Source organism: Populus euphratica, unplaced genomic scaffold, assembly GCF_000495115.2.
Source record: "Populus euphratica unplaced genomic scaffold, PopEup_1.0 scaffold3.1, whole genome shotgun sequence".
Classification (NCBI taxonomy): Eukaryota; Viridiplantae; Streptophyta; class Magnoliopsida; order Malpighiales; family Salicaceae; genus Populus; species Populus euphratica.
Window position 1 is genome coordinate 1,616,889 of NW_011499847.1, and position 22,562 is coordinate 1,639,450.

At 33.4% G+C, this 22,562-nt stretch overlaps 3 protein-coding genes across 8 annotated transcripts in view; 2 read left to right on the forward strand and 1 right to left on the reverse strand.

Moving 5' to 3' along the window:
* The window catches only part of LOC105140673 (heparan-alpha-glucosaminide N-acetyltransferase-like), a 4,001-nt gene extending 3,372 nt beyond the window's left edge, over window positions 1–629 (forward strand). For 2 of the 3 annotated variants that reach the window (XM_011047591.1, XM_011047608.1), the window contains exons 12-14: window positions 1–34; window positions 117–260; window positions 360–629. In XM_011047591.1, the coding sequence (XP_011045893.1) occupies window positions 1–34; window positions 117–260; window positions 360–395 (214 nt within the window). In that variant the 3' untranslated portion in view covers window positions 396–629. The remainder of the gene's footprint in view (window positions 35–116; window positions 261–359) is intronic. The other variant, XM_011047599.1, reaches the window with a different exon arrangement.
* An 8,140-nt stretch (window positions 630–8,769) lies between these two features.
* LOC105140689 (probable aquaporin PIP2-8) lies at window positions 8,770–10,459 on the forward strand. Its single transcript, XM_011047621.1, has 4 exons — window positions 8,770–9,171; window positions 9,472–9,767; window positions 9,892–10,032; window positions 10,138–10,459. The coding sequence occupies exons 1-4, from the start codon at window positions 8,889–8,891 to the stop codon at window positions 10,255–10,257; spliced, it is 840 nt and encodes a 279-aa protein (XP_011045923.1). The 5' UTR covers window positions 8,770–8,888; the 3' UTR covers window positions 10,258–10,459.
* Window positions 10,460–18,118: 7,659 nt separating this feature from the next.
* Window positions 18,119–21,896, reverse strand: LOC105140698 (uncharacterized). 4 transcript variants are annotated; one of them, XM_011047642.1, is made up of 5 exons: window positions 21,654–21,896; window positions 20,838–20,973; window positions 19,820–20,200; window positions 19,241–19,554; window positions 18,119–19,149 (listed from the first exon to the last, which is right to left on the reverse strand). In XM_011047642.1, the coding sequence occupies exons 2-5, from the start codon at window positions 20,959–20,961 to the stop codon at window positions 18,343–18,345; spliced, it is 1,626 nt and encodes a 541-aa protein (XP_011045944.1). In that variant the 5' UTR covers window positions 20,962–20,973; window positions 21,654–21,896; the 3' UTR covers window positions 18,119–18,342. The 4 variants fall into 4 exon arrangements, with proteins under 4 accessions (XP_011045944.1, XP_011045935.1, XP_011045955.1 ...); XM_011047633.1 differs by having other exon boundaries at window positions 20,838–20,988; XM_011047653.1 differs by lacking the exon at window positions 19,820–20,200 and having other exon boundaries at window positions 21,654–21,892.
* Between the last annotated feature and the right edge of the window lie 666 nt (window positions 21,897–22,562).

Here is a 22,562-nt window from a genome sequence, read left to right on the forward strand (position 1 = left end):
AGCAGGAATCACATATTCTGCTTTATACTTGTTGGTAAGTTCTCAAAAACAAGTGTATCATTTCTATTTTCGAAACATGGACAGTGATGAAAATATTGGTTTGCTCTTCATTACAGGTAGATGTATATGAATACAGATGCTTGACATTTGTATTGGAGTGGATGGGAAAGCATTCTTTGAGTATTTTCGTTCTCGTATCTTCTAACTTAGCTGTTATTACAATACAAGGATTCTGCTGGGCAGCTCCTGAAAATAACATGGTAAGCATCTCGGATCAGTAAGCAAGTTTTTCACTTGTTACTTCATAGGAAGTTCAAAGACGGTTAAACATTTTCTTGTTATGCTCATTTGATCAACAGATTCACTGGTTTGTTAGTCGGTTCGTGCGCAGATGATTGGGGAGATGTTGGGATCTTAGTTGGGATTTTAGCCATGCTTTTTTCTCCTTTCCATGTATATTTTTGCGATGTTCATGCTGATAGTTTCATGGCCGCGCGAAGTACAATACAGATTATCACATCAGAATATTTGTGGATGATGGAAATTGTGAATTGCTATATTAGCGGTTTTCAGGGGCATCGATGAGAGACAATTTTTTAGTGAACGTGCTCAAGAACATAATTATTAAACTGGGTGCGCCCCAATGGATCGATCCAATGACCTGACCGCCTGGAGCTTCACCTGGGCATTTTTTTGACATTGCCCTGCCGAACAAGATTGATCCAATTATTAAACTCGGTCAAATTTGAGCGAGACCCACCAGACAACATCAACTTCAAGAAATTAAAAGAAATGAAATGATAATGTTTCCAACAAAATAATTGACCCGGTGATGGGCGGGCTAACCCATAGGTTAAACCAACAGCCTGAATCCTAAACCGCGTCAGATCTCAAGCCGGATCTGACAAATCTGCTCAATACTGGCGCATATTCTTCTTCAAATGAGCTCAAATTAGAGAATCTGAGTCATAAAGAGGAAAATTGCAAGAAGAAAAGAGATCCTTCTAGGGAGGAAATTTGCAGTGAAGCGATCATGATTTCAATACCTGAACTTTGCAAAGACTTTTTATTTCGAGTTTTTTAACATTGCTTTCAGAGAAAAAGTAATTTGAAATTCAGTACCGATCGCACACGAAGACTAGGAATGCAGGCAATGTAAACCTTCTGGTATCTTTTACAAATAAATCGTTGATTAATGCAGAAGATAGGGAAAGGAGGCCGCAATTTTCAGCCTCGCGCGAAAAGATATCAGCATTATTTTGGCTTGTTCTTATCCTTCACGAACAGCGACAGTATATTATTAGAAGATTAAAACAGCCAAGCCAACCAGGGAACCACTCTGGTCATTTTCACCTATCCTACTTTTAAGATTCAGGTTCCGTTTATCATGGTCGTGCTTATAAATTATATAAATTTTTTAACTTTTAAAAGTATAATTAATCAGGAAAAAAAATGTTTTTATAAAAGTATATATATTATCGTAGAAGAATAGATAAAAACTGATTATAAGATGCTTTTCAATTTCAATTATAATTAATTTATGAAGGGATTTTTTGGAAAAGATGGTAATTACTTTTTAAAATGAAATATATTAAAATAATATTTTTTTATTTTTAAAAGTTATTGTTAATATTAATATATCAAAACCATACGAAAGTACTAAAAAATTAATTTGAAATAAAAATAATAATAATAATAATTTTTTTTCAAAAATGCTTTTTGAAATGTAAAAATAAATGGATTTAGAAAAAAATACAATAGAAAACCCATAAAAACATCTACAAATATTTAAGTATAATTATTTTTAAAAAATTAACTCGGCCAAGGTTTAATTTAAATTTGACCAAGTATATCAGATTTAATTATATTAATTTTTAAACCAATTTAGAATAAAACTTGGCAAGGCGCAAACGCTGAACCGGTGGGTTACCAAATCAATACAAGAAGTAAGCCGGGCCGAGTTTAATATCGAATGAATTATTCCATGGGTTGTCTTGAACCACATTTTAAGACAGTAATGCTGCCTTCGAGCAAAAGCATTTTTGTAGCCACCCCGTGACAGCTATTTTCCACTTTGCTGTGCTTCTGAGTCATCAATGATTTAAGTGACCCCACCTTCTTTGATTTTCAGGCAGACTGTTCTTTTCCTCGGCCAACATAAACGTGGATAAGGTTGGTGCCGTTGATAAAATCTTTGTCTCAAATAAAATAAAAAACGTTGATTAACTTGAGCTTATCTCATTGCAAATATCATATTTACATCTCCATTATAATTCATACAAAGCACTAATGATTTGTGCTCCAGACTGTAAGGAAATTATTAGTTGAGCCTGAGAGGGGAAAAAAAATGAAAGGAAATATCTCCCGTTGTATTGACTGTAATTAAGAACTAGTTTCTGCAATTACCACCCCGTAATTCATTGTCTGCAGATGTTCTTTTAAGTCAGCAACAAAAATATGTTTAATTTCTGATTAAAAAAACACACTCACAGGAGGGTGTTGTTTAATGAATCATTAAATAATTCAAACTAGAGTTGTTCAACCGGACATGTCGTTTTTTAATTGAAAAAATCACTATCAAAAAAATTATTTGAATTGAATTTTAAAATAAAATAAAAAATATTAATTTAATGAGACCTAATTTATTAATTAATTGATTAATATATTTTAACTCGATCATGTAAATTAACAACGTTAATTTGATAAAATAATTAATTTATATTGATTTAGTGACTGTCATAAATTATTTAGTCAGAAAATATTTTAAAAAATTAAAAATATAGTTTTTAAAAAAATTAATATATTTTATATGTCTTAAGATTATTTTAATATGTTAATATTAAAAATAATTTTTTAAATAAATATTTTAATATATTTTAAATTAAAATATATTTTTAAAAATTATTATTATTACACTCTTAAATTCCCTGATTTCATTGGAAAGATATATTTTTGCCTCAATAGCAACGAGTATACAGTCCACTCTTAAACCCACTATTTTAAACCCATCCGTTATAATTTTCAGCGGATGACTAGTCTGAGGGACCATGTAAATCACCTTCAAAATACTCTTGATTGAGATTTGATTGACGCCACTGCATTTTCAAGTCCACAGATTATGATAAAACTCCCAGAATTCCATCAAATCTTCAAGGGGCGTGAATGGCTTGTCCATATTTCAACAGTAGGACCCATCTAGAATATGCCAGGAAAAAAAAATGAAATAAATGACAAAATATAGAAAAATCAATAGGATCCATCCAATATTCTGTGCGTGACTTTAATTAGGTGGATGATGAGGTGAGTCTGCTTGAGATCGCTGTGGAAATTATTTTTTGTTTTTTACATTAACAAATAAAATAATATTACCCTAAATATTTTCAATGAAATAAATTTAAAATCTTTAAAAACCACGGTCAACCGTATTTCCAAGTGTGCCCAGACGACTTTCTGTGTTTTGTGAGAGGGCAGGAATTATTTATACTTTTTTTTTTTAGAAAATAAACGTTGCATAGGCAATCATCCTCGTATATGATGTTGGCTTGTTGAATTTATGTATGGACTAAAACCTGCGGCAAGTGCAATCAATGTACTGTTGACGTGTATAACTCCATTCAGAAAATAACCAGCTTCATGGAGAATTATTGTCTACATGACCCAACAAAATTGACAATATTTCTCTAGATATTACTTCTTTCAGGTTACATCGGAGCTGCATTTCAAGTGTGTCGGGTGCTGCCCTCATCACATGAACAACATTTATCCAAGAAATTCTTTATCAAACTTAATTTTTTTCTTTCTTTGGAAAAAAAGTCGTCATTTGAAGCGTGTTCAAGGTTAAATAAGTGGCATTTAACCTTTTTAAGAATATAAATAATGTGTTCTAAATTATTGTGAAGACTTGTTTAGTGCAAATGCATTATTGTGATAACGTGGAAGCTTGGACTCGCAAACTCTTAGAGCAGTAAAATGTGAATTCTGATTGAGCTGCAAGCTAATTTACATCATCTACACTATTTTTTTTTTTAATTATTATTATATGATGAAAAACGCGCACTTTGAAAGGCATCGAATTTAAAAGAAATGAAAAGGTGTAGGTTATCTAGCTATTGCTAACATGCAATATTTAGTAAATCATTTATGGTTCAGATTGTTAAGTCCAAACGCAGAGGAAGTTCTAACGAATCAAACTTGTTTGTGATTGATAGATAGAAATAAAATGTACCCAAAAAAACTTTCAAAATAAACCAAAAAATAATAAAAACTTGAAAAAACTTGAAGAATTAATGAAATTATTAAGATCAATTGATTAACTGATTTTTTAAAACTCTATCTCTAGGCCATTTAGTTTTTTAAAACATCATCAATAATAAATATATATATATATATATATATAAAATTATTAAATCAGACTTGGATTTTCTCAGCATATCCTATAAGCTCAATTTTTAATGGGGTTTTGCTAACATTGTGTCATGACAGACCATGTTCAAATTGGATCTAAAAATTATTTTTTTATTTTTTTGTAGTTATTTTTTTATTTTTTTCCTCATTAAATTTAAGATTTTTATTTGATTTGAGTTCTCATTAATCAGGTCTATTTCAGTTACTATTTAAACATTTTTTTATGCTATTTTTTTCCTATAACAGTTAAGAGCTATTAGCATTCAAAGTTTATTCAATTAGGAATATCTCTGGCTGTAATTTTAGGATTTTTGAAACCCAATTTTTTTTATATACAATATGTAAATTGTAAATTATTAACCTACGACAAAGGAAAAATTAAAAAAATGACTAATTACTCCCAACTCATAACATGAATAAACCACACATGATATACAAACCTATATATTTATGTTTGATATTGTGATGTATATTACTTTACAAGAATTCTTTTTGTTTAAAAAATATATTTGTTTCAAATATTTTAGGATATTGAAATTATTAAAAAACACATAAAAATACTAATATAATATTTTTTTTCATAAACATACTTTTAAAATATATTCTAATGATATTTTATGTTTGGTATTGTGATATATATTACTTTACAATAATACTTTTTATTTAAAAAAATATATTTGTTTCAAATATTTTAGGACATTAAAATTATTAAAAAATACTAAAAAATATTAATTTAATATTTTGTTTTCGTAAACATACTTTTAAAATATATTCCAAAGCATTTGTGAACGCAATACCAAGAGGCAATAATAGATGCCCAAAACTCCTGTTTTCCTTCTCAAAAGTAACAACCAAACAAGGTGGAATCACTTACGTATAATCTAAAAACAGAATCAAATAATATCCCGCAAATGAACAAAGTGAAGCAGCAGATGGTCGCCCGGTATGCAAAAGGTCACTTTCCTCGCCTATAAAAAATCAATATCTTGTTTCCTACGCTGCAGAAACCACCATTGCACGATAGCAACCACGTCCATGATGATGACACAATCAAGCTAATCACAACCACCCCTCCCTTCCTCGCTGCTTTTCATTGGCCACGTGGCCCACCAGCTAACGGGTGCCCGAGGGCTGAAAAGGCCACGAAAATTCAGAAAATAATATATATATATATATATATATATAGAGAGAGAGAGAGAGAGAGAACAACAAGAAGATGTGACCGTTGGGGGCATCGAGTTCTTAAGAAAAGTAGACGAGTCTTTCTCTTTCGCATTCTCCAGTGTCTATAAAAATAAGAAGGAACTGGAACAATCTAGCGGATTGGGGAAACAGGACACGTGTCATGGTCAAAGAGGTCACTTGAATCGGGTAGTACAGTTAATTTGGCCCCCCCTCGTTTGCCATCCATTTTATTTTATTTTTTTAATTATAAGACGATAGCTAAATACTATTTAATCACCATTATCTACTTGCAGGGTCGTTGATTTTTTTAAAAAAAATTACAGTGAATATTTTTTTAAAAAAGATTTCGTAGTTATAATACTACCATCTATAATTATCTTAATTTTCAAGGAATATTCAAAGACATGTGCCCGGATTCTTGCTAGACAGAGTAGGATGGTTTAATTTTCTTAAGAATGAACATGAATTGATGAGCTGGCATGATCAGGATGGGAGTGTGACGTGGATAGGTTCGGGATAGCTGCGAGAACTGCAACGGGACCTCTGGAATCTGCCACACTATCAACATTGATATGTTTTGCCACCTAGGACCACATGATTCTTGATTAGATCAAACATTCAATTTAATGACAGCACTCTTTGGAGCTCCATCAAAAATTAAGTGTACCAGCCTGGTTTGTCTAATTAAATTTTAATTTTTTTATTTTAAAAATTATAAATTAAAATTTATAAATTTTAGAGTCATTAAACATTTATATAATTATTAATTTTAAATTTTTAATAAATTAATTAAAATGTGTATAAACTAACCCAATTCATTTTTTTTTTAATGTTAAGTGTATCACATGTTGAATTTATTGCAGTTAATTAGTAATCATATTTACATATTAAATCATGTGCCAAGTAATTTCTTATTAAAATAATGTTGTCTATTTTTTCAGTAATCATAACATACCTTTTTATCTGTAATTAATCATTTCATAGAAGTTTTTTATTTTTAATATTTTTAGTTAATTGCGAGGCCCGATGAGTTGAGGAATATACAATAATATTAAGATTTATTAATTACGAATTATAACTGAAAGAAATTTAATCATCATGATCTGAGTCTTATTTTATAAAAAAAAGGAGAGAGAATATTCAACATCTTTATTCTCTTTCAAGGAAACCAAGCTCGTTTCCATGGAAATAACAGAGAAAACTGGCTCAGCAGTTATAAATGCCTCAATTATTAATTGGACCATTGTTAATTTCATGGTCCTTCGTTAATCTAACGTTTCTTTAATTTAATTTGTTTTTTCCCTTTTCAGAAATAGGAAAGGGGAGAGATAAGTAGGATTGAAAAACATCATTAGGAAAGAAGGTATTTTTGAAGGGGAAAAAACCTACTAAAACGAGGATGATTAAATACCGGTCAAGCGATTATTTTATTAAATCGAACATCACAGCAGCAAATCAATTAATCTCAATAAATTATAAAGATTAGTTCATAATTAATCATGTAATATAAAGGATTATTACGTCAAATGTCGGGAGAATGACATTACAATCTATACCTGCAGAGTGAATTTCATTGTTACCATAAAATATAAAAATTTAAATTTCCTAAAGAAAATATAATAGCAATCATTGTAGAGTGAAGCTGAATTACGCTAGGAGATGAAATGTACAAATCGAATTATGCGACCCTTCGCCAAACTGAAAACAAAATGAAGTGATGAAGGGAGGAACGGTCAGTCCTTTGATAGACATGGACAAGCCAATTATTTTTTAAAAATATTTTTTATTTAATAGTATATTAAAACAATATTTTTAATATTAACCATCAAAATATTTAAAAATATATTAATTTAAAATAAAAAATTCAATTTTTTAAAAATATTTTTAAAACATAAAAATAAACATAATTTTTCCGGTAAAGAGCACCCTCTTTACATGTTCTTTGTTTTTTATAGACAAAAAAACACACTTGTACAATTTACACATTAAATTAAAAAATAAAATAAAATAAAAAAATTGCACTAATCTATTCGATGACTATTCATCTAATAAACTTAAAACAAACTATTTATTTATATACCATCAGCCTCCTCTTAATTCCAACTCTAAGACAATGACGTGGAAATCAATTTTATGCACAGCTCGAGCCAAAGCCCCGAAGGCGAAGGGTTGTGTGATGGATATTTCACAGTGAGCATTGTACTGATTCCATCAACTCCTTTTTCTGATCCACTCATTACGACGCTTCAGACTTGTAGAAAGATGCGAATCAAGGCCACAAACTACAAACCCAGTGAACCTTATAAGAGGACACGTTTTTCTTCTCCATATAACATGGAGCCACGTGCCTTTCTATTTCAAGTACATTTCACAGCCTAATATTTCACGAACCGCAGCGCGCTTTCTTTTAGCATTTCAATGGCTGCAAATCTATACTTTCCTTAATCATCATCATGGTTATAAAACTCAATCAAGAAGGATTCTATCGACGTGACACTTAGATTATAGATCACAGGGTCAATACCGACTGATCCCTTTTTTCTTCTTTTTTTTAGAATAATAAATTAAAATGAGATAGTTTTGATTATTATTTAAAAAAAAACTAAAAAATTAAGAATGAGTTTTAATTAAATTCTATCTGAGTTTTTAATTAAATTAAACTGAGTTTTTATTTTAACTTGAAATATTCTATATTATGAGCTGGACAAATCTGAAACGACTGTAGGGCTGGTCCCTATTTTAGAACTGTACTACACCTAAAGCAAACCAAACAACGATTAATACAAATATAATTCCCCCTAAAACTTAAGACAACAGAGAACGGGGTCCGAGACATTGCAACGTGACATGGTAACGAATGGGGTCCAAAAGGTGACCCAAAATGAAATAAAAAATTCGGGAGAAAAAAAGGAAAGAAATAAAGAAGACCGGAAATAACCGTTGTGGGCTTGACTTTGGGTTGATGCCAGGCTGACCCCTTGAGTCCTACCCTACACAATAGCTAACCCCTCACCCATAGAAAAGAGAAGATGATTAGCCATCACATGGCCTATCTGTACACCTGGTCCCACCCGCATTTTCTCTCTCCAGGCTCTCTCGGGCACAACAGCAAAGATCCTAAAATACCCCTGTCTTATCCAAGATATGCAACCCTCCTCTTCCTGCTTTAAAATGACTGGCCACCCTAGGCACTCACTCAGACACCGTTGCAAACCAGTAGCTAGAGAGATAGAGAGAGGAGGAAGGGCTCGTGGCAAGAGAGCTGATTAACTGTAAAGACAGAAACTCCTTATATCAAAATGTCAAAGGAAGTGATTGAAGAAGGGAAAAGTCATGCGAAAGATTATGTCGATCCACCTCCAGCACCATTTTTTGATGTCGATGAACTCAAGCGCTGGTCTTTCTTTAGAGCTCTCATAGCTGAGTTCATTGCTACACTTCTCTTCCTTTATGTCACTGTGGCTACTGTTATTGGCCACAAGAAAAACCAAGACGCTTGTGGTGGAGTTGGGTTGCTTGGTATTGCATGGGCTTTTGGTGGCATGATTTTTATCCTTGTTTACTGCACCGCTGGTATCTCTGGTAAGAACAAGAACCCATCTCTCCCTCTCTCTCTGTCTTTTTTTTTTTTTTTTTTAACTCTTGTATTGAGTTTCTAAAATGGAACCTGCCATACTGTGTTAGTTATGGAACACTTACCAAGAGTTTTGGTTCTTTTATTTCAACTAACTTAAAAAATGTTACCTTTTTGTGTAACTTGGTAACTTTTACTGGTCATTTTTGTATGTAAGGCACTCTCTTTTAGTAAAACTAAGAAGTTTGTTCTTCAAAATGAGGTCTTTTGTGTGGTTTGTTAATGGGTTTTGGTTTTCTTGGATACAGGTGGACATATTAACCCAGCGGTCACTTTTGGGTTGTTCCTGGCTAGGAAAGTATCCCTAATCAGGGCTGTGGGCTACATGGTGGCTCAATGCTTGGGCGCGGTCTGTGGTGTTGGCTTGGTCAAGGCCTTCATGAAGCCATACTACAACTCTCTTGGTGGTGGTGCTAACACAGTGGCTCCCGGGTACAGCACAGGCACAGCTTTGGGTGCTGAGATCATTGGCACTTTTGTGCTTGTTTACACTGTCTTCTCTGCAACTGACCCCAAGAGAAGTGCACGTGACTCTCACATCCCTGTAAGTACCAGTAAATAGCAGCAATCTTTTCATATGTTAAAACTTTTAGTAACTCCATTAGGGCATATAGTTAAGTTCTGATAACCAAGTAGGGTTTAGTTTTGATAACATGTGTTCGGTACAGGTTCTGGCTCCACTTCCAATTGGGTTTGCTGTGTTCATGGTCCACCTGGCCACAATCCCTATTACTGGTACTGGCATCAACCCTGCTAGGAGCTTTGGTGCTGCTGTCATCATCAACGATAAGAAAGCCTGGGATGATCATGTAAGAAGCCACTTAAAATTGAAGTAAAGTTGTTCTTGATTTTTGGTGTATTTGAAGTTAAGTATATTAGTAATTAACACGGGGTGTGATTTGATGGACATGCAGTGGATTTTCTGGGTTGGGCCATTTGTTGGAGCATTAGCAGCAGCTGCATACCACCAGTACATTTTGAGAGCTGCAGCCATTAAAGCTTTGGGATCTTTCCGTAGCCACCCCACAAATTAAATGAAAAGAGCTTGTCTTTATCCACCCCCTGTCTCAATTTGTTTGTTTGTGTGTAAGAGAGATCGGATTATGATGGACCTGTCCTTCTCATCCTTTTGTCCACTTATAATTTAATATATCTTCGTTAGTTTTGCTGTGTATCATTGTCAGGGGTAGTTCTGTGTTTTATTTAATATACCTCATCTATTACGTTTTGTGCGCTCCCATACGGTCCCTTCTCTACCACATTTCTCCTTTATCTTTATTGGATAAAGAGTGTATTTGATGTCGTGTTTTTAATTTTTTTTTAAATAATTATTTTATGTTTTTAAATTGTTTTATATACTGGTATTATTATTATTATTATTATTATTAATATGTCTAAAATCTACACAAATATGCCCAAAATCTTCCAGACGAGCACGCACTTCATAAGAAGTTTGAAAGTAAATGGCTAATGGGTTGGTGCATGATTTTGTATTCTCCAAAATGAGACTAGTAAAAGGAGGAGTGAATTGCATATTTTTAGTTAAGTGTTTTTGTGGAAGAATTTGTAGCTTTTTTTTTATTGTCTAGTTATGCTAGGTTGTAAGTGTTTTTATAGATAAAAGGTTTTAAATAGAGAAGGAATTAAATGAATATAAATAAAAATTGTATTTTACTTAGAAGAGGTTAATTGTTTTTAATTAGCTAATAATGAGTTAATTAATTAATTTAATTCAATTAGTCGTGGTTCTAATTGGTGATCAATTTTTTTGTTATTTAGAAAAACTAGGAATTTTTTTTATTCAAAAAAATTTGTTATTCAAAAAAACTAGAAATCAAGTTTAATTTTTAGTATTTTTTTTAAATTTGATTCTTTCATAACTTCTAATGTATCTTTCATTTTAATAAAAACATTAGTTTTGATTCTTTCATAACTTCCAATATATTTTTTATTTAAAAAAAAACATTATTTTGTGAGTAGCTTTATGAAGATATCCATGACTTGATCTTATGTCTTTACATATTTGAATTTAAATTTTTTTTTGTTTATAATGCAATCTCTTAAATAATAAAATCTTGTATCAATATGCTTATTTCTGTAAAAAAAAAAAAATTGGATTTTTAACTAAGACAATAATTAATGAGTTATCTATATAAATCTCCATTGATTTCTCTTGTGATATTCATAATTTATTTAATAATCTTTTTAATTATATGAAATAACAAACACAAGATATAATAGCTATATATTTAACTTTATATATTGACAAAGTAACTATAGATTGCTTATTTAAACTATGTAAGATTGTGTTTCCCATGTAAAAAACAAAACTTATGGTGCCTTTTCTATTATCCATATTTTTAAACCAATCACTATCATTATAACCCATAAAATTAAAACCATTAGAGTATCCATAAAATAAACCAAAAATCAATAATATTTTTGATATATCAAATAATTTGCTTCAAAACTTTGAAGTGTGTCATAATTTGTTGCTAGCTCTATTATATAAATACCACATGTTTTATTTATTTTGTATACTCTCATCATGCATTAGTAGTGAGGTAAAACTTGTAATATTTTTTATATCATTCATATTTTTAAACCAATCATTGTTATTATAATCCATAAGATCAAAACTATCAATTCTTAATATAATGATTTATCTTTTAATAATTACATCATTTAACTTTGAATTTATTAAACTTGGATTTTAAATTCCCACTGTTAGTGTAACCGGTTGACTAGTTTGCTTCATGTGATAGACCTATTGAGGTTGTTATAATCTTATTTTCTGGATTTGCATTTTCCTTCTCTTTCTTTACTCTGTCAATGTTCTCTACCCTCTTAAAAATATCCAAAACCATCTTGCTTTGAAAAAAGTAATTGTGCGCCTATATTTTATTGAATCTCATTCATTCTTTCTTTATGTGCTTATAATTTTTCAATGAGACCTAGAATTGAAAGACCATCTATATTTTATGACTTCTCTATTGCGACCACTATATAATAAAACTTCTTTTACAGTAGATACAAGATCTTCTCTATCACACGTGTCTCTTCTATCTTTTTTTTATATCTCTTCATTCGATTGTATATGACTAATACTCTTGTAAAGTATCATGAAAATATTCTTCGATTCGAGTATACGTAACTTTTTAAAGTCATCACGTAAATTTTATAGACATACCTTTCTCATATTATTAGCTCTTTGATTTGATTATTACAAAACTTTTCGTGCTTGCTTGATGATGGTTGTGCTGATCTTTATATTAAAAATAACATCATCCAGACATTGATAGATAATTGTTAGTGCTTGGTGATTCTTCATTCGTGATTTTTGCATGGCCTTCATTTGAACTAAAGTCAACTTTACTCCTTTAAAAGCTTCTTGAAGCTTTTTTAAATTGTTTTCTATATATCTTGAGATTCTAGTAAAGTTTTAAATATAATAAATTTTATAATTATTTTTTATGAATCTAGAATATTAAAGTGAGAAGTTTGAATAGACCATATTAAATAATCAAATTTAAGCTTTGATATTATTTATTGGAAGAAAATGAATAGGTGTGGTATAAGCTAATCTCCAAAAAAGAAAGAAAAAACTTAGTAATGAGATGAATTATAAACTTTTCTATAGATATAAAATTCTAAATAATCAATGAACTAAACTAGCATAATTAAATTCTAATATATGAATTGTATTATGTTGATTGAGTAAGTCCCCCGAACAATCGATTTATTTAATTTAATCGGTAGATCGGTTACCTGTTCTTTTAAAAACCCAGAATATAGAGTTTAATTTTCATCATCAACTCGGTCGTGTCCTGGGCATGAGTTGGTACGGTGATCCATCAGAGAGCCTTAGCCAACTTGTACCCCCGAATTGTACCGCACGATGAATGAAACCAGGAAGAGCCATAGATTCTTTATCTGGGTATGGGTCCCAGAGATGAGATGTCACTCATTATACTCATTAACATCTGGAAAGGTCTCCTTGAAAGACTGGCAAGTGACTTGCTTTTGGGCTAAGGGTCCAACTAAAAGAGCCTAAAGTAGGAAGTGAAAGGAACTGGCATGGTATTCCTAGCTTTTGCGATGTCATCTGGTTAGAAGGTTGCCTGTTAGGATTCCACATGGTGGGCTAAGGGAGTAGAGGTCCTCTCTTTATCATTATAGAAATACAGTAACCCACCTGCACAGAAACCAAGAGGAGAAGGGAGTAGTTTGGTGCTCATGGGGTCTTTTACTTTTTGCTTGTGGTAGAGGTTGAAAGAGTAGGAATCATGGGGTCGCGTCTTTTTACGAAGTTTTTACATCTATCTTCGCCACGTTCCGGTCCCTTGAGCCTGGTGCAGGGAAGAGTGCTTGGGTGGTCGTCAGGCGATCAAAATACCAGGCTGACACCCCGACCGACCAGATATGAGCTCTCGGGGTCCTTGATCGACCCCCATGGTGCCTTGGAAGACTTCTCACGTAAACAACTTCTTAATTTGAAGATGGTGCTTAGTAAAGTAAACGAAAGCAATAATCAGGGAAAAGAAGAGAGGAGAGATGGGATAAAAAGTTGACACTGTTCAAAACATAATAGAACAAGAAAAATTAGAATTTTTATTTATTTATTTAGATGCAATGTTTTTTCATTTAGAAAACTAGAAAGATATTGATTTTGAAAAACACATTCTATAAATTTCTCATAGCTTTTCAATTTAAGTTTCTCAATATTTTCAAGATGAAGAAAAAACATGAACAATTCATTTTTTTTCTTTTATATATAATCACTTTTTTTAGCAATATAAAATATCAAGATTAGTTTTTTTATTTATTTTATATTTAGTTAGTATCATAAATAAGCCTTTTTTTTTTAATTATAAATCTAATGTACAATTTTTCTTGATTTAACAATATGATTTTTCATGGTAATCTTTAATGTAGATAAAATAAAATCAATATATAATCTACAATGAAATTATCACAAGGATTTGATCATTATAAATTATGGTTTTGATATTTTTTTTTATAAAAAATAGTTGTAATCTTGATGTATTTTTTTATTTTTTTTGGAATTTTTTTTTTCATTTTCAACAAATAAACATGTTTTTCTTTTAATTTTTAATTGGAAAAAGAAAACTGAAAAGGGCAAAAAACTTGAAAAAGAAAAGAAAAAACTACTTTCTGTTAACATACCCTACCCTAGTTATTTTATTATCATGCTTAAAGTTTGTCTTCAATTAGGCTACAAGATTCCTATATAAGAGGTTTGGTGACATTGATGTTGGAATTAATTTTAATGTATTTTTTTTAGTTTTTAAGTGTATATATAATCTTTAGAATCATCTCTACTCGGCACTTATTAATGTTACACTGAAGCGTTGATCACAATGCATTGATACAGATTTTGCGATGTGCTGAAACCCATTGTTGTGGCCACTTCTCTTACCATTCCCCCCCCTTGTCGAAAAAGAGACGGCGCCGGCTGCCAGGTTTCTATTCGTTATCGGATACGGTAGCTGAAAACTCCATGTCGGAGGCTTCAGGATTGTCCTCTCTATCAGGGCCAGTGGTGAAATCAAATTCAAAATTAGAAAGCTCAACAAGCCATCTCTGATCTTCTTCGATGTAATGCTGAGCAAGCTGGTCACGCAAGTAGGTGAAATAAGAGCGAGGATACTTGCCGGAGTAAATCCTAGCTCTCGTCCAGTCTCGATCGTAGAAGTTCAGTGGGTCAGACAAGACCTCTGAGATAATTGATGAGTTAACGTCGTTGATGTAGCGCATTGTCCTCTAGCATATATCTATCTACCTTGATTGGTATGTGGGTTTATTAATGGATACTCCTTGTAGCTTGAAATTCTATTCATGATTGGCTTAATTTCAACTCCAGTTTGGCCATGATATATCACATGGGATGTTTTCCTAGAGATGAAACTGACAGAAGGTACTGTGAACTTGAAAAGTTGATGAGAAAGTTATCTAATTTTCAATAAGAAGGAATGTCGTTAGCCATCTCTTCACGTGGACACTAACTGTGGATGTTGGTTGTTGGTGAGAAGGCCATATGCGTAAGCTTCACTTGATATCATGTACATGATGAATCCAAATAAAATGAACTCAAGAAACCTTTAAAAATAAATCAAAAGGATTTCTTTAACATAAACTTAACAAAAACACGCCTAGATCTTGGGTTTGATATCCCAAGCTTAAAGTACAATAGGAGGCCCAAGAACTGTGCTCAGATGTAGTAGTCTAATCCCAACACCCAAGGATCCCTTATTCTCCAAATACTCATCAATTCACTTGGGGTTAATTCATGATTTTCTATTCTCCATGTGTGATGTTTAGGGATCTCTTACAAATTTGCTAAGGGTTGATTTGAAATTTTCATCTCCAGGTAATGCCTAAAAATCTTACATCAATTTGTGAGGGATTGATTCAGAATCTCTATTCTCTCACCAACTCCCCTAAGCTAGATTGAAGTTGCAACAAAGTTGTTGGGGGGATGAACCTGGAATGCGCATCTTTTGGGTCTTCTTCATTAATGCTATTAGTTCACGGAAATTCTTTGCGTTTTGCAAAATTCTCTGAATTTTAATTTGAATGTAACAATAATGTTATTAATATATGAAAATAGCAAACGATCCAAGCTTGTTCCCCTTGTTTAGTTTACAATAACAGTCTATAGATGCAGATGGAAAATGATCCAAACTTGTACTAGCAACTCAATTACCGTGGTTTATTGTGATTCCCAGGATTGATGTGCTGCAGTATTTTGCTCACGTGTCCATTTTTTTCGAAAAAATAAAAAAAAAGAACGTTCCTCCATTTGTGAATTGTATCACATCATAAGAATTAGCCATCGTTTTCTTTCTGATGCTACTTGTGGTATATATTCATGAATTTCCCACCATCTTCTTCTTTCTTCTGTTTAATACTCGCCACCATGCTTTAAAGTATTCTTATGCATAGTTTCCTTGATTTTTTGTAGGAAGATCCCTTGTATTCTTATTATAACCGACTACATTATGAATTGACTCCAGTTGAGGTTCATTCTGATCAGGAATCTGCAATGGTATTCTCCGTAGCAGAATTTTAGAATTCAAGCAACATAATCTCTTCAATTTTTTATTTAGCCTTTTCTTCTTCTCTCTCTCTCTCTTTATGGAAATTGAGTTTTTATTTTGGGGAGAATGGTGGGTGGGGAGGAAGAGATGAATGAGGTGCAGTGGTGGCATTTGGAGATGTTTTCAACCCCCGTTTTGATTATTCTATCTAAAAGTTCAATACAAGTATTCCATGATGCCTTCTCTCTTGGGTTCTTTCTTTTTTTTTTTCCTCACTAGCATTTTGCTTTGATACTGACACATCTATCTGTGGCAAGATTGCCATGTATTTGCAGAATAAACATGCAGCAACACGTTCACAGTATCCTGCTGATATTGATCAAGTATTCAGGGTCTCAAGAGAAGGTGAAAATGAACGTAACAACGCGTTTTCTATTAAGATAAGTCGTTGCTATCTGTAAGGCTAGTCAAATTTACAATTAAACTTCTATGATCCATATTCTGACTGCATTTATTTCTTTAGAATAATTGAATTCTCTCATAAAACTGTTGGATCATGTACTTTTAGGTTGATCATGGAGACATGCTGGAGCTATTACATGCAAAAAAATGATGTTGACAAGTTACCACCGGGGAAGCCAAGGTCTGGTGTGCTTTTGAAAGTTGTCTTCAGGCTCATCTGGTTGCTCCAATGAGCCTGAATTTGAAGATCATGCTTTTTACTCTTCAAGATCTGCCAGCATGAATTTGAAATTGCAGTTTGTACGATAGCATGTGAAGAGACATTACCATTTATAATTTGTATCATTCTCGTCCTTTTACAGCAGAGTTCTATTGCAATCAACTAGAGCATGTTTGATGATTTTCTTTTCTTCCCAAATGCAAGGTTATTACAGTCTCAATCTAATAATTGCAGCACGAAAGGAGTTGGTGAATCTGTCAGATGCCAAGACACTTGATGATGTGCTGTTGTTGCCCTTGGGAAGCACGAAGAGCAACAAGGCTCAGAGGTAGAACAAACAAATTATGACTCTGTGCATTCGAAGAACTCATTGACAATGCACATGTCAACTCATATGACTGCTAATAACCTCTATGATATTGTATCACGGTGCGCTATTTTCATAATTTATTGTTGAAATGTGATTTGAATCCTTTTTGCAGAGTGATTTCCGGTGCAATCAGTAACATAGTCTACAACGTGGATCAGATTCGGATGCGATACGTGGTCCCAGTGAATTTAAAATTCGATCATTTGATTACATTATTGCAGGATAAAAAATACAGAAACAACTCGAACTAAAAAATAAAATAAAATAGAACGAGAGAGAGACAAAATGAAATATAAAATTAAGAAGAGTCAACATGGTGGGTGCTTTAATATTTTATAAATCCAATATATATATATATTAAGATCTAAAGCACTTGGGTTAATATCTCATAGCCACAAATTCTACTGACCACACCAAATACAAGCCTGAAGTAGTACTCATGTCTATCGGAAGTGGTAAGTCCTATCTGAAACTTTAGAGCTCCCAGAAACAAGGGCATCATGTCTTGCCAGAACTTTCTGTTGCTGCTCATTCAATCCCATAGCTCGAGAGACCAACTTTGGACACCAGAGAGAGATGGAGAATCAATTCAAGTTCATTTACAAGACTGGCTAATAATACAAATTGTCAAAATTTTTCCTACTATATAAAATAATTTATAAATATTTTTAAAATGAGATCTTTCCATGTTCATTGCTTTGGAGCAGAGATCAGCTCCACTGTTATTCCCTTGATTATTTGATTGAGTTCATTCATCAAAAGAGATAGAGGCCAGCAGTTCCCAAAAATGCTAAAAGAACTTGCATCGTCACTCAAACCAATCACATCTTCCATACCATAGAAAGTATACTATAAACATAAAACTTCAGAACATACCAAAGTACAATCTCTAGTATCACCTACATGTTTTTGTAATTTCTATCATACAATTAGATTATGTAAATATCGAACATTGTAAAATACATTAAGTATTAGGTGGTGGTGGTAGTTTTGCCTGGTAGCTGCGTTACAGGATCTCATCTGCCAAGGGTTTTTCATGAAACTTCTCGACCCTCGATTGGATGGACGAAACAGTCTCACCTAACTTCGAAGATTCAAGCTCTAGATTACTCAGGTGAGTTCTTGTTTCAGTGATTTGTGCCTTGGCATCAGCAACTGCTTTCTCTTTGAGAGCTAGATCCTCCATCATGGATTCTAGTTCTTTCTTTTTTGACTCTATAAGATCATCGCAGTTGGATTTTGCTTCCTCCGCAGCTTGATGCTGATTACAGAGCTCCATGCCTTCAGCCAGATCATTTAGTATATCACGTAGCCAACTAACATCAATTTGTGCGGATTCAACGTCCTTCAGAACAGCCAACATTTCTCTAACTTTGGATTTTGTCAACTGCTTGAAAGGAGTGCACTGCAACTCCTGAACCACAAAGCACAGGCACTCCAGATAATAAGCTCGCATGGAAGCTGATTCCAATCGACTACCTGTGGCTATATCTCCATACTTTTCAAAGATTAACTGTAGAATAGAGGCAACATTTGCTCTCACGTGATATTTTCCTACTGACACACAGGAATCAGAAACAACAGATTGAACCTCTTCCCCGTCACTCCCTTCTGAGGCACGAGAAATGCCTGAAAAGCTGAAGTTCAAGTACTCGGTAATGGGACCATTAGCGACTCTTCCCTCATGGTTAGCAGAAGGAAATGGGGCAGCCTCTGGCGAACCATGGAGCTTTCCATTCTGTTGTGTTTCAGCTGGTGTTGGAATTTTATAGCAGGCCAAACTAATCTTTGAAGGGCTTTTCGGAGGATCAGGCTGTTGGAGAAAGAAAAGGTGAGGCAATGCAAAGCTGATATTGAAAAATAAATTTAGTGAGACTGTGAGAGGGAGAGGCATGAAAAACTACCGTGATTTTCCCAGACACATGCATTGGTCCAGGGGATTGAACTGGCACCTTGTCAAGAGCATGGTCTTCGGAGTAACTTTCATCAGAATGTGGTTGAGATGAGGAAAAAGATCGACTATTCTCTGGTTCCTCATCCTTTTTGGTAGGAAGAATCAATGGAGATGGTGGAGCACGGCCAACTGCTTTTACAGCAGGGGCATTGTTAACGGCACCTTTTACAGCAGGAGCATTGTTAGATGCTCGAGGAGAGTTCTGCTGCGATTCAGATTCCTTCTTTTTTCTACCAAAGCTTAAAGCAGTATCAAGAAAGGAACCTGCAACAACAACGTGCTGTAATGAGGAACTGAGCATCAAAGAGGAATTGCAAATTGGAGAAAGATATTCTTGTAGGACTTCAATTTTTTAATGGAGTTAAAAAGTTTTCTTCCATCTCCAATGGCTTGAGCCCAAAGGTTGGCACGTCCCAGATACCACGCCCCCCCACCCCCCCAAAAAAAAGAAAGAAAAAAGAATAAAAAAAGAAAGAAAGAGTGAGAATCCAACATGCAACAATGTGTCAGTATTTGAAAAGGGGGAAACCTGATTCTTTTTCAACCCCCTGAGGATTGGCCTCCGGAGTTCTGTTAGAACAAAATTCGTCACATTTATGGGAAGGGTTAGATGCTCTGGGGCATGGCTGTGCTCTTTCTGATTGTTTTTTAACCCCACGAGGATTGGCATCAGCTGTTCTGTTAGAACAAAACTCTTCACATTTATGGTAAGGATTAGATGCTTTTGGGCATGGCTTGGCTCCTCCTGTTTCTTTTTTAACCCCCCCTGGTTTAGGCTCAGCAGTTCTATTAGAACAAAATTCCTCACATTTATGGTAAGGATTAGAGGCTTTGGGGCAAGTTGGCTGTGCTCTTCTTTCTCCATCCATGTTTTTGCTAAGCCAATTCCCATTTACACCATTATGATAATCTAAAACACGGAAAATAAATAAATAAAAATAAATTACAACTGTATTTGGAAATGTTCAGTGCTACCCTTAAGTCAAAAACTCCCTGGCCCAAAACCTGTATTTAGAAGTGTGAAGTCCTACATAATTTCATACGTTGCAAGAAAATAGCCATGACTTACCGCTGGAAAATTAAAAATCTTAAGATTTACCTTTTCAAAGTCATCAGAGCCCCGATTAAAAAATTCTCTTCCACGGAGTTGGATAGGTAGGTGAATTTAAATTAACAGAAAGCGGTCCGGTGCTTCTCAACTCACCATTTTCAAATGATAATTCTCTGATGGCTACAAATTCACCTCTATGAAGGTTGATAGGAAGATTCTGATAGTATTATCTTTAGTTTCTTCATCAAATAGATCAAGGCTTTTCACAAAATCATGGCTATGAATGGATTGATTTGCAACAGAATTAAGATGCAAAAATTACTATACGGATATGATTTTAAGGCACATAGCACTTCCTGTAAAACCCAACTGATTACCAACTAAAGTTTCGTGGTGGTGAGGACATAGATATTAAGTGGTAAAGTGAACATGTCAAAGTCATAAAACTCTCAACTTTAAGAAGAGTGGCAAAGATATCAGTAATAATAGTGATTACCCGACTTTTTCTTCTCCTTCCTTCTCTGACCTTGAGAAATCTTTTCAAGGCAAGCTACACCACATTCATGGTAAGGGTTGGCAGCATTAACACAATCTGGATGTACCCTTCCATTCTCAGCCATCTCTTTCTCCACCTTTAACACCACAGACTAAGAATTTTCAATAACAATCAGTTATACTGAACACAAAACATTCTTACCCAGATCACAACAAAAGAAAAAGGAAACTTTTGTTTGTACAGGAACTTTAAGAACATTGAAAAACAAGATCTTTTACTTGGCATCTAAACATAGAATTCCAAAACAATCCTTGTAGGAAGGAAAAAATATATATTTCCATGAGAAATTAACATCCCTTAGAACAACCCCAGATTCCATGTCACCGTATAAGCAAAAGAAGAAAGCTGCGAGGAATACAAAACTTTAAGGTCATTGAGAAACAGGATCTTTTTCTTGGCATCCAGCCAGAGAATTCCAGAGGATAAAAGGACACCTGGTTAGAGTGATAGTCATGATTAAGAACAATCCTCTTAGAAAAGAAAAACATATTTCCATGAGAAATTAGCATCCTTAAGAACAACCCAAGATTCCCTTCTTACGTAACTTATCAAAAAGACAGGTTCTTTACAACAATCCCCTCTACTTTCCTTACCTTTTTCCAATCTTTCTCATCTTTTTCTCAGAAACCAAACACAAAACACCATCAAACAAGAAAAAACAAACCACCCAAGAACCAAGAACCTCAAACCATACAAATTGACACTACCACTAAAAGAAAATGAACACAGAGATAGAGAGAAAGAGTGAAGCTTTACCAAAGAAACAGAGGGCTTTGCACCTTCAATAATAATATTGTTAGTGGTCTTTGTAAGACCTATATTTCTCGTATTATTTTCCAGCTTTTGAATGTCAACTTATCTGACCAAAATGAGAGAACAGAATTTCCCCGTTTTTCTACAACTTTGACAAACAAGCAAAGCTACAAACACACAATCCCATAAAGAAAATTGGGAGTTGAAATTTCGCATTTATAAGTACAGCATAAGCACATGTAGCCAACCAGCCCACCCGCCCCCCCTCGACACAGACAACCGCTTTCCTAACTTTTGTTATCTAGTGACGACGATTTATTGTACACACGAGCATAACACACGTGCCCTTGTTAGAATCATCATCAACTTCAACTTTTTATTTAACTTGGGATGCCTTTTTTCATGTCCGAAATACAGATTGTGTTTAGAGTTAATTATAAATTAGTCCCTCTAGTTTAGTGAAAAAAATCAATTAGCCCCTTTTTTCTTTTTTGCTTTAATTGTAATGAAGTAGTGTCGAAAATTGAGTTTCCATTCTAAAATGGAAGGCAACGATACAGGAGATTGAGTTTCCCATTGCAATCCTTTTACTTTCAACTTGACCGGTTCTTTTCTTAAAATAAATGGGGGGAAAAAAGAGGATACTTGGGTATTTTATGTTTCAATTATACTGGTAATTATTATTTTATAATTTCTTCTTTTCAATTTATTTGGCTATTTCTTTCTAAATGGAAAGTGAAAAGTAGGTGAGATGGGAAATCTCACAGGAAAAAGGGTTTTTTTGAAGCAAAAAGTTACAAGATTGAGTTTACCTCAACACCTTATCAACGAAGAATTGATTAAATGGCTAAGTTATTAACTGGACATGGAAGTAGAAGGATTATTAAATTGTTTATCGTGCTCTGAGGACTA

Coding starts and splice junctions, on each gene's coding strand:
- LOC105140689 (XM_011047621.1), top strand. CDS start 8,889: ATGTCAAAGGAAGTGATTGAAGAAGGGAAAAGTCATGCGAAAGATTAT. Junction 9,172..9,471: donor CTGCACCGCTGGTATCTCTG/GTAAGAACAAGA, acceptor TCTTGGATACAG/GTGGACATATTAACCCAGCG. Junction 10,033..10,137: donor AGAAAGCCTGGGATGATCAT/GTAAGAAGCCAC, acceptor ATGGACATGCAG/TGGATTTTCTGGGTTGGGCC.
- LOC105140698 (XM_011047642.1), bottom strand. CDS start 20,961: ATGGCTGAGAATGGAAGGGTACATCCAGATTGTGTTAATGCTGCCAAC. Junction 20,201..20,837: donor GAAGGAGAAGAAAAAGTCGG/GTAATCACTATT, acceptor TCCGTGTTTTAG/ATTATCATAATGGTGTAAAT. Junction 19,150..19,240: donor ATGTGTCTGGGAAAATCACG/GTAGTTTTTCAT, acceptor TTTCTCCAACAG/CCTGATCCTCCGAAAAGCCC.